Consider the following 12,489-nt stretch of genomic DNA (forward strand, 5'->3'; position numbering starts at 1 on the left):
TTTAAAAACTGTTCTATAAGTAAAAAAAAATTAAATCATGTGTTTGTACAAAATTTTTGTAAAAATACGTTTAAAAAATGTCATTCAAGAAAAGTTTTACTTGAATTTTTTATATAAACAATTGAGAAATGTTTGACGAATATCACTTCATTAATGAACATGAAAATAAACATAATCGATGAATAAAATATCAAAACTGACCAAAATACTATGTGATATGAGAACTATATCGTGAATTATTAAACAGATTTAAGCTAACGAAAGAGTTAAAAATATATCAGAATTGTAATCATCGACGATAGCACGGATGGGAATCGATCTTTCGAGGGTTAGAAATAAAATGACCAAACTATCCCATGACAACTTTTTTTCTTTAAAAAAAGAAGCAGAATAAACGAGGTAATAAAGGAAAGAGTGGACAGCTCTGTCCCAGTATCATTCTACAGTCGTAAAATTGAAGGCTACCCATAAGAGGAAAGGAAAGGAAAGCAAAGCAAAGCAAGGGGGAAAATTATCAACTTAGATCTATGGCAGAAAACACCATGAAAGAAAAACCCTCCACAGCATCAAGTGTTCAGGATAATCCCGATTCGCCAATCCTATTGAGGCTCGTCGGTGAAAGAAGGACATGGGTTTGCCTGTTTGTGTCTGTTTACTCCGTGTTACTTTACCTTTCTTGGAACCTCTTGACGTCAGTTCTTAATTGGTACGAATCTGAATCATCGGCTGCTGATTCTTCTTCATCATCATCTTCTTCAACTGTTTTGTCAGCTCTTTATGCGTCGCTTCTGTTGGGGATGGCTTTCGGGGTTCTTTCAATGGTGGCGGCGCTGGTCGTGGCTGTCCCAGCGACGCTGGTGACTTGGATATCTGTACTCGTGCTATTGGCTTTCTGTGGGAAGCCCAGGAGGATCTTGGTGGTGGAGGGTAAGAAATTGACGGCTGAGATCGGTGGTTTTGTTCTTAAAGTGTTGATCAAGGAAGGGAATATCGTGGCTGCTGTATGTGCGGTTCTTGGGTACTTTGCGCTTGTTAGGAATCACAAAGAAAGCCTTGGAGGTAACCAATTTGAATGAAGAACAAAATCATCGAGACTCGGGATTTGGTCTATCCAATTACGTACAAGCTTTTTGGGATATACGCACTTCTTGAAGATGGACCGACATATATACATATATTTGGTGACACTCAAATTAAACTCGCAATTTTCTCCGATCTTTATAAGAATATATATCAGGATTCTCACTTAGTTGATTTGTTTTGCAAAGAATTACGATACCCTTGTAAATTGTGAGATATTTGTGGATTACTCCGAATCTATGTATCGCAATGTACTTCTATAGTTACTGTAAAATATTTCTCGCATTTCCGGTGCAATCTTTTGTGCATGAATGTAGATGAGCTGAAAATCATGTTCTATATTTTTAATTCATAAGAAGAAGCACTCCGGTGACTCAAGCCCATTCTCATTTTCTTGATGCTTCTTCCTAAAGTATATATAAAATATAATATTACAGGATGATGGCAGCCAAGTGTCGTGTAACAAATCTACTTCTCATCGAAAATATATATATAATACTGAAGATAATATAAAGTTCGAACTTTTGATTGAATAATCAAAAGGTAAACAAATGAAACTAGTTAGTTTTCTACGTACGCTGCTAACGGCGATCTCCACTTGTAGTTTCTTCTCATATATTAGACAGTACCCCACCAACTATTTAACTGCTCATATATAATTTACATCTGTTCATGTTTCCAAAACTTCACCATCTGTTTTGTTTCATCGTAGGAAACAATTCGTTATCCTCGAAACAACTAAATCTCACAACATGAAATAATCACTAATTTTACAAATTTCGATGTTTTTATCATTTTTCAACAGGATTCTATTATTTTATGGTGCATATATCAAACATTTATCATGATTTTGTCAGGTATTGGATTTATTGTAAAATCTAAATTGAAAATACATTTACATCTTAATTAAATACTTATCTAAATTATTTGTACAAACACAGAAAATGAATCTAAATCATACATAAATAATAATATATACCTCAGTGTTTCACAATTAAATGCATGAATATCATTTCATTGTAGATTAAGTAGTACCAAAATGAGCCATTAATGTTGCATTCGTTCTGCATATATAACTTCAACCGAACCAGTCTCGACATATATATATTTCAAGAATTAATAGACAAGTATTAACGAGTTAAAACTTTCAATTATATGTAATTACCTCGATCATGATCTTCCAAGACATTTATCTGGCCTCTGCGTTGTGAGAATTCAATTGCTATATATTCACGTTTGCTTATAAACTTAAACTTGATAATATATCAAAGAATATATAGATTATATATTACTCCAACAAACTTATGTTTTTGTGATTACATGCTTGAAAAAGAGAATGATCTCTCAAAAAGTACATGCATCGTGTATGTATAGAGAGCTTTTTCTTCAAAAAGATTATTTAGAAGTGTTCACAAATAACCCTAATAAAATCCTGCTTGCGAGAATGGTACTTCTTGGATAACCAAATCCCAAATATTGGATTCTATGCCATAATCCCACACGTTTAGTTGTGATTCCGCTACTTCACTGCTGCTACTCCCGCAGATCAATCCCTTCAGCCTTCCTGTAGATGTTTCTCCTCCATAACTTGATTTCGACTTCTCCACCTGCATTTATAGTGAGTCAGGTCACCTTGAAACATGAAGTAGTTTTGAATGAAAAAAAGTGTAAAATGGCACGATCAACTTTGACTCACTTTGTCATGGAGAACATGGATACTTGAGCTCCCACGCACAGAAAAGTTAGCATTTGCGACCTCCGCTCCATCTTTACGAAGCAAATTATGGATAATGGCAAGAAACATAGAGTAATCCGCCAGCCCATTCGCTAAGATCACGTCCATATTCGGTCCCATGTCTTGAACTTCAACAAGAGGTGTTGAAGTTGGTTGATATTGGTCAGTAGTGAGGATTGATTCGGGTGTTCTAAAGTTTGCTCGCGACAGGGATTCCTTCTTTTGCCTCATAATCTGAAGCTTCGACTTCACGGCTTCTATATATTTCACGGCTTCATCTATCTGATCCGGTAGTGCCAACGATTCCTGCATTCATTCAATCATATCACAGTCATTTAAACAACATGCATGCACCGAGTAGAGGGAATCCACATATCATATTACGTACGTCTGTATGTATTATACATGAAAATCATAAAGAAAACTAAACAAAGAAAAAATTGTAAGTGAGCTAGGTACCCTGGAAGCTTGATTGCTGGGAAGAAGAGAAAAGAGCTCAGAGTAAAGGATCTTGAGTCGACTTCTCCTGTTCTTCTCTATCACTTTCCTTTCAATTTTCGGAGCAGAACCATGAATGTGAGAACATGAACTAAGCTTTGTCTTTCCCATTGCTATGATATAAAAAACATGTTATAATAATTATAACAATTGGTGAAAACATTTGTGAGTTAGGGGGATATATATATAATGTTTGGTAAAGTACGCGGTTGAGGAAATCATAATTAATTTGGTTGAAAATTCGTAAAAAGGAATTGTGTTTAATTTTGGTGTGGCGGCCGGTGACGTTCCTCAGAAATTTCCTGCTCAAGTGTGATTTCTTTATTTTACTATTGAGCTCCCGGCGGGCCGACTGCGCGAGGAGGTGTATGGCATGCTCGATGTGAAGCCCGAGATTGAAGAGCACGGTGGAAAGATTCATCTTCGTTACAAACAAGGCTTATCGTGCAAATGTTTTCTTTCTTTATTTTCTCGATCTGCCTTTTATTTGCTTAGTATGACAAGAATAACTCTATTCTATACATCCAAAATTATCATGCCATCTTCATGTATTCATATATACTAGAAAATATATTATTGTCAATTTGATCCAATCATTTGTATTTTATTTTATTTTTATTCATGATATTTTCGCTTAATAAAAAGATATAATCCTAGGTTTAGGATATTCGAAAATTGAGGACTTTAATAACGAAACTTGTATGGATTCATATTCCAAAATTTGAACTCACCCCACACTTTTTTTTTCGGAGTTATTGACCGATTTCAATTTTTAATGTGTTATTACTAAAAAGTTAGTCATATGAGAGGGCTTTATGAAATTTTTTAAAAATAAGAATTTTAATTTGTAAAAATAAATAAATAAAACTCAAGGGAAAAATGATCAGCTATAGTTCTTAAATTTTTTTTTTTATTTCTTTTGAAATGGAAAAGTAGCTTTCATTACTCAAGGAAACATAGAAACATTGTGAAACAGCCGAGCTGAGCCTGTAAGAATGAGGGTGGCTCATACCAAGTAAATGGGCAAGAAGGTAAAACAAAGATGATCTATCTGACATATGCTCGTCTCCTGACCGTACCTACCAACCGTTTAAATCATCGAACTATATCTCCAAACTCGGAATCAGTTTCGAAGATGACTCAGGTGTAAGCTCATTTTTTTAACCAAAGTGATTGTTTCTAAGAGCACTATAGCTTCTCCATCTCTTTCTTAAACTCGGCATGCAAGCCGTATGTTAAAGGAGGTTCTAGCATCCATGAATTTTCCTCCGTCTTCGCGAATCATCATGCCAAAACCTAGCTACTACTGCTCTCTGAATGTCTATAAACGCCCCATTAACATTGCATTTTACTAACATATATAGGTGGTGGTATTTTCCAATGAATATATATAATTGTCTTGTGTAATCTTTTTGTGATCTTAGCTATCGATAGGTTACGTTAGTTAGTCGTGAATTTATTTCTTGATATATTTTTAATCAATTACTTACAAAACAAAAATTTATCTCAAAGCTGAGAGTAAGTTTGAATTCAAGAATCGAAGTAAATGGTGGGTGTAGAATCACTGTGCGAATTTCGGCTGCACGACCAAAGTAGGCAGAAAGACTTCTGAGTCTACTAGCTAGTCTTTGATTTATAATATCAGCACCCATGAACTCCCACCAGTCAACCGAACAGAATTAGAAACTTTGACCGCCAATAAGTGATCGACAAGTGTACACGTCAACAGACCATGCCCTCGTAGCAGACGGTGCAAGCACGTAGCGAAGAAGAGACAGAAAAATATTATTGATTAATGCTCCGACTAACGGCGGTCAAGATTAATGAAGACCCACAATGTGGATTAATTACTTTCTGGTACTGTGATTATTTGATTTTTTTGTTGAAATTTTTATGAATTATAGTTGAGATCGAGACATGAAATTATGGTATGACAAAATATTTAACATCATGGATTTAGACTGATATCGAGGAGAGATAATTTATAAAACCAAACAAATGAAGGATAGCTATAATCGAAGGCTATTGTAGATAATTTATGCAATATAATTTTGTTAAACAATTCAAAAATATTTAATTATTACAAAATTAGAATCAAATTAGAATTGATAGAATTTGAGAGAGAAACTCGTTACATTGGAAATAGATCAAAATTCAATTGAGAGTAATAAAAGAATTATAAGAGATCGTAACAGATAAACCAAAATCTTGATGATAATATTTTCCTAATGGATTTTTTCTTGAGATCTTTAGTCGAATTAATTTCTCCGTTTTTGTAAAATATATATGGTCCAAATAGTTTAATATGGTACTTAGTATTGTGACGACAACCAACCATTTTCTTCAGGATTGTCGTACTCTTGCGGTTAATTTGTGTTATTTTTATTACATGTTGCCAACAATCAAACAATCAAATTGGCAGCAGTTAGCCTCTGTAACAGTACTCAGAAGTCAGAGCATTACCTTAATACTGATGTTGAATACATGAAACAAGGGAGCAAACCTCCAAGAACACATATGATGCACTAACATAAGAAAGCACTCAACATCTCATATAACATGATGACCATTTTGTTTTTCTGCCGACAACTCAAGAGGCTTGAAAACGCAATGTCCGCGTTCTCGTCGATCCAAGTGAAATTTTATTCAGCAGAGCTTGAAGTAACCAGATGTTGCAAGAACGCACGCTACAATCAAGATATCGAAGCATGAAAAAAGGACTACTACTTGCAACATTCAAGAATCATTTCAAGTCAAATGTATGTAATGTACTTCAAACCGATATGGTCTTAATTCATTCTTCACATATGACCAAGACATTAAAAGTAAAACACATATATCATCGATCATTTGAGGAATATTTATAGTGAAGGCAAATCTTTATAAAGGTAACAAGAAACTGAGATCAGCAGAGAAATAACAAAACTTCCACTGATCTAGTTAGACCAACCAACATGTGTTGCCGAACACGAGCCAGTTCCTGATAATTTCTCATATGAACCAGATGTCCATTCAAACATTTCTGAAGCCCGCATTGAATTCCTTATCTTTTGTATAACAAAAATATACAATCCACTTGAACTGTACCCTAGTTTTTATTCTTAAGCTCCATTAAGGCAATCCTAATTCATGCCCTTAATTGCCATACCGCAGCCCATAAAAGTCAGAACTCTTAAAATTGCAAATAATTTAACACTAGTCATACTTCTCTCTCCACGAATACACAAGAAAGAGAACCCAAGAAAGTCCCAAAACAATGTCACCAACAACCAGTCTCAACCAATCCAGCCCGAGAACTTCAACCTTCCTCTCAAAGTATATTCTCCAAGTCGCCATTGCGACGTGGAGAATTACACAGCCTTTGGGGAAAAAACTATGAAACTCCCTGTCATTCACAAAGGCCACCATAAACAACAGAATCCCAATAGCAAACAATAGCAAACCAGAGAACGAATCGGATGTCTGAATTAACAGCTGATCATGGGGAGTTGAACCCAAAAGCTTGCTAGCATGCTCCTTTCCATGGCTAAACACAAACACTTCATCGCTATAGAACATCATCAGGCCTCCACATGTTAAGGCCACCAAGGAATGGAGCATACAGATCAGAAAAAAACCAGGGGATACCATTGACACTGACAATTTGTATCCTTCCGAGCCTCGTGTAAATCAACAAAAGATTCAATTTTTAGGCGTCAAAGACAAAACCCAAATAAACCCGTATGCTTATTCCAAAAACCCAGATAAGTGTGCAATTGCCATCATTTCAACTCGCTCTGCCAACCTAGATCCAATCTATCCATGTATATTTCTGGGAAAACAGCGGAGAACCCTTTTTTACTTAACAAGTAAAACTTGATCTCGCTACACATACCTGAACAAAACCAAGAAATAAACATTCCGATAAAGCGATTGGAATTTAGACCACAAGGTACCCACAAGCCAGCTGCTTTCTAAATTCCAGGCTTTGGATTACATGTAAATAAGAGTTGTTGATATATATAAAAGGTTTTGAAGGATGGGAGAGAAGAATCCAATATATTGAGGCAAAATCCTGTCGCCTCCGAGGTGGATAAAAAATGGGAGTCTCCGAACTGGGTGACTTGTTCGGACAGCAGCAGAATACGATAAAAACGAGAAAAGTTCAGGGGTCCTTACAGTTGGTGAGTGGCTGTTGTTGCAGGGACAGTGACAGCTACTACGATACTGTTTTCTACAGATGATGATTTTGTATAAATATATTGTCATCCAAAAAGAAGATGGATGCGTTGGATCTTTCCGCTTTAGATAAGGGTAAGCGTAAAAAAGGAATTAAACCCCAATGAATCTTGATAATAATAAATGAATATAAGATTAAAAAAAATTTAACTAACTTCTGAAGGTCGAAGGACCATTAAATTTAGAAATTATATTATTTCGTANGGAAAATATCGGAGAGACCATTGGCCAAGCCATCGATCTCTGATAGAATATATTTTTACTCAAATAATAGAAAATATAATATCTTTTGTTTTTTAAAAAGATAATACACACTTGAATTTTTAAATCATGTATAGTGCAATTTTCGTTGATTTTTTTATAAATCAGTTTTAAAACTTAAACCGGAAATAATTGAAAGCCGAATCAAAGGAACAACTTGTTAAGATTAAAATTTTGATCTAACTCAACATCCACATGTATATATGATCATCCAAGTCCATAAATATAACTACTCCCAAAATCTTTTATTTTTCGCAATTATTTTGGGTTCTTTTATTTGATTCCGATTTTATTTTTTAAAAAAATTGGTCAATATCCAATACAAATCCCCAATGAAAGTTAGTATTTGTTCACTTTATAAAATGAAAATCAAATATTATTTTCACAGAAAGTAAATTTATAAATAAAAGATCGATAAAATAATTTGTTTATTAATATATCGGTGTCACGATAGCTATTTTTCATTCTATTATGTGCCAATATCCTTGTCAATCTTTATTCCAATAATTTAAGTTCCAACGAGTATTCTCCACCTTATATAAATTAGTCAATATTAGACAAATGTACCTTACATTGTGTTTGGATTGAAAATTTTGAGTGAATTTGATTGTAAATTCCCACATCAAATGCATCGTATCTATTTTGTTCAAAATTAAAATGAAAAATTTGAAATCTCATATGCTAGTTAAGAACATTTTTATGCTTTAATTTTAAATTTACTTTACAACTTGATCATTTCAAATTTTTTGATTTGAAATCCTCTACTCCCACAAATATAAATTCATCAGTTCAAATTCATTCTTACATTTATTTTCCTTGTATAGTAACATTTTGGCTTATCTTAAAAAATCTAAATACAAAACTTTTGTCCATCAACAAACAAACAGTTTATCCCCTAGTTTTAGCAAGGTACATAAAATTTTGGTTATATTTTTTCTACAAAATAAATAAAAATATAGGGGTATACAAAATTTTGATTTATCAAAACTTTTATTAATCTTACACAAAGATTAAAAAAAAATATTTATATTATACAAAACTTATATCAGATCTTAATTATCAATTTTGTGAAATAAATCTTCTATGCAACTCGATTCATGAAAAAATAATAATTTTATGTTAAAATATTACTTTCACTCCAAATATAAATCGAGTCGACTTGTTTTACAAATATAAATATAAATATGTGAGACGTCAAACGAAAAATAAACTATTTATATTATGAGGGCATCCTCCATTCCTCCTAAGCTGTTTGGACATCTCTAATTACCAGCGCGCACGTAATTGGCGGACACATACTCGTAGTCAGACTAATATCCATCACTATTTATTACGTTTTATACAATTACAGCTGAATGCAATACAAAGAACATGCGGTGTCATAGTAATTGGCAGCTGATTCATCTCTCATTTAAAAGGACGGAAGATGAAAAATTTAGCAGAAGTGAAGTTCTTGGATAGGATGGAATCTTTTTCAATTCATTCTCTCTTACTTGCATTATTCTTTCTCTGTATACATAATTTCGCCTGAATGTTTTTCCTCTTTTATTTTTATTTTTTTGGTGTTAAATTCGCCTTTTGATTTGTATATGCTAACGTGAAATCGATTTCAGGTGATTTGCGAATCTCATTTTCGCAACAAGGGATTTGCTCTGCTCCATCAATCTTGGACTCTCCGCCACTCTATTGGAAAGCCACCAACCCCACTCTTTCACCAGCTCATCTTCGAGGTGAGTCCCTTGTTTTGTTGCTTGAGAAATAATGTTCAAATCCATATACGCGAATTAATTTTGATACGAACTTTGATTTTCGAGTGTGTGGGTTTTTTCAGAGTTACCAGGATTCACCCGCAGTGTGTACGGAAAGGACCATGCTCTGATTACTCCTGAAAGTCATGTGTTTAGCCCTTTGCCTGATTGGTACAATTAACTTGGTGATTTATTTAGTTTTCTCATTCATTTAACAGGCTTGATCTTTGAGTTTCGGTTGGTTTCACAGGATTAACACTCTGGGTGCTTATCTTATTACTCCCCCCATGGGTTCACATTTTGTAATGTATCTGGCAAAGATGCAAGGTGTGATTAGTAAAATTCTTTACTCTATAGATTGTGATAGATTCAGCAAAATATTTTCTTTATTTGATGTTTGGGAATATTTGCAGAAAATTCGAAATCAGGACTACCTCCAAGTGATGTTGAGAGGTCAGCAAAGCTTAGCTTATGTTAGTTTTTGGTATTTCACTTCACCTTTGATGAACAGTATTGTGTTGAAAAATCAGGTTCTTGTTTGTCCTTCAAGGTGTGGTAACTCTCAGTATAATGTCTGGCATAAATCATGAGCTAGAGGTAATGTAAAATATAACTCATCTATTTCCTTCCTGAGATGTTCAACAACCATTAGGATTATACGGTTCACACAATATATAATAAATATAAGCAGTAATCACGTGCATTTAAAACATATGAAATCCTTTACAAATTCGTTGATAAACAATATTTTTATGGTTTCCTAAGAAACATAAGCTGATATTAACTGTAAAACTTGTAGGTGGATTCGTACGCATATCTTCCTCCAAACTTAGAACATTCCTTGAAATCTGATAATTTTGCCACTCTTATTGTATTCGAAAGAAGGTTTGTTTTAGTCGATTCTCCCACGTACCATATTGGTTTTTTCTTCAATCTCCAACTTTGCGGGGAAAAATAATGTTGGTGCAAGAATTTATTAAAATTACTCTTCTTGCAACTGTAAGTCCCGTATATTGTTCCTTTTATCTCAGGCATGCCCATTTGGAAAACCATATGGCCGATCTGATTGTTGGTTCAACCGATAAGCAGTCCCTTCTTGAAACCCCAGGCGAGGTAGATTTATATTTGAGGACATATGATCTGTCTTGATGCCACATATATTATAGTTCTGATCCCACTGATATTCTTCAGGTTTTTGAGTTGAGAAAACTTCTTCCAACCTCTTTGGCTTATGATTTCAACATTCATGTAAGTCATATCTTATACAATGCTTATATGATATTGCAAATTACATTCAACTTTAAAGTCAGCCAATGATGACTGACCAAGTAATAACTTTTCATATCCCTGCATTTCCTGCAAGTAATTTCACCTCTTAGGTTAATAGATTTTGGTTTCTTCCATGCATGCCTCATTTTAATTATGTTAGTTTTTCTACTTCTAGTTTTAAATTCAATGTATATTTTTTCTATTATCTTTCCCCTCATTTTGCATCTTGGTTGTGTTTTATTGATATTTTTTGGTGAGTGCAGATCATGGATTTTCAGCCGGGTGAATTCCTCAATGTTAAGGTATAATGTTGATTTTTTTTTGTAAATAAATAACATTAAATTAATTTTTTTTATGTTTTAATTGGGTTGGTGTTTTGCATATTGGCAGGAAGTTCACTATAATCAGCATGGTCTGCTGATTTTGGAAGGGCAAGGCATATACCGCTTAGGGAACAGCTGGTAAGAACAAATAAATGAAAAAGTCATGTGTATATATGTGTGTGTGTGTGTGTGTGTGTGTATAATATACGTATGTATTTGCTTGTTTTGGAATATAGTTGTTGTGGCAATAAATTTTCATAATTCCAAATGCGTGACAGGTATCCAGTTGAAGCGGGTGATGCAATATGGATGGCCCCATTTGTGCCTCAGTGGTAAGTGGTGAAACAAATATGATCAATACAGGGATCTTTTATGATGCATCTCACTTCAATTTCATTATTAATTAATAACCAGGTATGGTGCCCTTGGCAAGACCAGGTCCCGCTATTTGCTGTACAAAGACGTCAATAGAAACCCTTTACTGTGATAATTGTCATCTTACTTGAAGATGCATTGCTTGCACGTACTTACTCTTGTACATGCCATGGTCGAACTAAATTCTTACAACATCAAGCGCTTATAAATGCGAATCTGGAAACTTGTTAACGAACTATCAATCTTTTCTAACTACCCCTAATCCAGTTTAATGGGAGTCACCATTCCCTTCAGAATAATCATCAAACCATCTCATACCAATGCCTTACTTCATCTGGGGTGCTTCTGATTCCATTCTGGGCAATAGAGTTAATCATTTGATGCTCTCGTTTTCTTTGCCAAATGATTGGATTGATGAAAAAGGAGGAGGATTAGGGTAGTACCTAAAATTCCTGAAGAATATCACGTTCAACGATATATTGGACACATATTCGGATTCATGTCCACGAGGGTTATGATATCCATTAATGGCTGTTGGTTAAGTTTATTTGAAACCCCAGAATGACCATTTGCAGACCCACGGGAGTAATATGGAAAAAGAACCATCAACATGAGCCAACCGCAGTGAAGACAGTTTCATTATTTCCCGACATATTCATAAAAACCAATCGAGTCTGCCATAAGCCCCATAACCGTACCCGGCTAAAAGAAGTTCTCCACTGGTCGTAAGAGCCTCCTTTTAACTGTTTGTCTAAGCTACCTCAAATTTCAAAATTCAAACCAAAATCCAACCCAAGTTGTGTTATCTCGTCTTATGGTTTTTTTAACTTAAAAAATTTATTTTGTGTTAAATTTATTTATATAATAAAATTTATTACTATTTTTAACAATATGTCAAATTTGATTGTTAAAATACATAATTACTGTTTTTGAATTCTTTGGGAGTTGAAGTAAAGATTCATTACAAGCGCGCATGTTAATA

General features: G+C 34.2%; 4 protein-coding genes across 6 annotated transcripts; 2 read left to right on the top strand and 2 right to left on the bottom strand.

The window, feature by feature from the left end:
- Positions 1 to 399: 399 nt before the first annotated feature.
- Positions 400 to 1,365, top strand: LOC140964708 (uncharacterized). The gene has a single exon (XM_073424580.1). It carries the CDS (start codon positions 528 to 530, stop codon positions 1,074 to 1,076), a length of 549 nt encoding a protein of 182 aa, XP_073280681.1. The 5' UTR covers positions 400 to 527; the 3' UTR covers positions 1,077 to 1,365.
- A 1,015-nt stretch (positions 1,366 to 2,380) lies between these two features.
- On the bottom strand, positions 2,381 to 3,456 carry LOC140963829 (transcription factor bHLH162-like). Its single transcript, XM_073423247.1, has 3 exons — positions 3,275 to 3,456; positions 2,777 to 3,121; positions 2,381 to 2,687 (listed from the first exon to the last, which is right to left on the bottom strand). The coding sequence occupies exons 1-3, from the start codon at positions 3,422 to 3,424 to the stop codon at positions 2,502 to 2,504; spliced, it is 681 nt and encodes a 226-aa protein (XP_073279348.1). The 5' UTR covers positions 3,425 to 3,456; the 3' UTR covers positions 2,381 to 2,501.
- Positions 3,457 to 6,162: 2,706 nt separating this feature from the next.
- Positions 6,163 to 7,605, bottom strand: LOC140965305 (uncharacterized). The gene has a single exon (XM_073425477.1). It carries the CDS (start codon positions 6,941 to 6,943, stop codon positions 6,509 to 6,511), a length of 435 nt encoding a protein of 144 aa, XP_073281578.1. The 5' UTR covers positions 6,944 to 7,605; the 3' UTR covers positions 6,163 to 6,508.
- A 1,522-nt stretch (positions 7,606 to 9,127) lies between these two features.
- Positions 9,128 to 11,742, top strand: LOC140964702 ((S)-ureidoglycine aminohydrolase-like). 3 transcript variants are annotated; one of them, XM_073424574.1, is made up of 13 exons: positions 9,128 to 9,309; positions 9,406 to 9,522; positions 9,624 to 9,711; positions 9,791 to 9,867; positions 9,954 to 9,993; positions 10,071 to 10,137; positions 10,340 to 10,425; positions 10,572 to 10,653; positions 10,732 to 10,788; positions 11,073 to 11,111; positions 11,200 to 11,270; positions 11,411 to 11,464; positions 11,547 to 11,742. In XM_073424574.1, exons 1-13 carry the CDS (start codon positions 9,219 to 9,221, stop codon positions 11,617 to 11,619), a joined length of 942 nt encoding a protein of 313 aa, XP_073280675.1. In that variant the 5' UTR covers positions 9,128 to 9,218; the 3' UTR covers positions 11,620 to 11,742. The 3 variants fall into 3 exon arrangements, with proteins under 3 accessions (XP_073280675.1, XP_073280676.1, XP_073280677.1); XM_073424575.1 differs by having other exon boundaries at positions 9,129 to 9,303; XM_073424576.1 differs by having other exon boundaries at positions 9,140 to 9,236.
- Positions 11,743 to 12,489: the final 747 nt, after the last annotated feature.

Source organism: Primulina huaijiensis, chromosome 18 (assembly GCF_012295235.1).
Source record: "Primulina huaijiensis isolate GDHJ02 chromosome 18, ASM1229523v2, whole genome shotgun sequence".
Classification (NCBI taxonomy): Eukaryota; Viridiplantae; Streptophyta; class Magnoliopsida; order Lamiales; family Gesneriaceae; genus Primulina; species Primulina huaijiensis.

What these genes read in the sequence shown, in the direction of transcription:
- LOC140964708 (XM_073424580.1), top strand. Translation starts at nt 528, where the DNA reads ATGGCAGAAAACACCATGAAAGAAAAACCCTCCACAGCATCAAGTGTT.
- LOC140963829 (XM_073423247.1), bottom strand. Translation starts at nt 3,424, where the DNA reads ATGGGAAAGACAAAGCTTAGTTCATGTTCTCACATTCATGGTTCTGCT. An exon ending in CCAGCAATCAAGCTTCCAGG is followed by an intron (nt 3,122 to 3,274) that starts GTACCTAGCTCA and finishes GAATGAATGCAG; the next exon opens with GAATCGTTGGCACTACCGGA. An exon ending in TCCATGTTCTCCATGACAAA is followed by an intron (nt 2,688 to 2,776) that starts GTGAGTCAAAGT and finishes CTATAAATGCAG; the next exon opens with GTGGAGAAGTCGAAATCAAG.
- LOC140965305 (XM_073425477.1), bottom strand. Translation starts at nt 6,943, where the DNA reads ATGGTATCCCCTGGTTTTTTTCTGATCTGTATGCTCCATTCCTTGGTG.
- LOC140964702 (XM_073424574.1), top strand. Translation starts at nt 9,219, where the DNA reads ATGAAAAATTTAGCAGAAGTGAAGTTCTTGGATAGGATGGAATCTTTT. An exon ending in ATTATTCTTTCTCTGTATAC is followed by an intron (nt 9,310 to 9,405) that starts ATAATTTCGCCT and finishes AATCGATTTCAG; the next exon opens with GTGATTTGCGAATCTCATTT. An exon ending in GCATAAATCATGAGCTAGAG is followed by an intron (nt 10,138 to 10,339) that starts GTAATGTAAAAT and finishes TAAAACTTGTAG; the next exon opens with GTGGATTCGTACGCATATCT.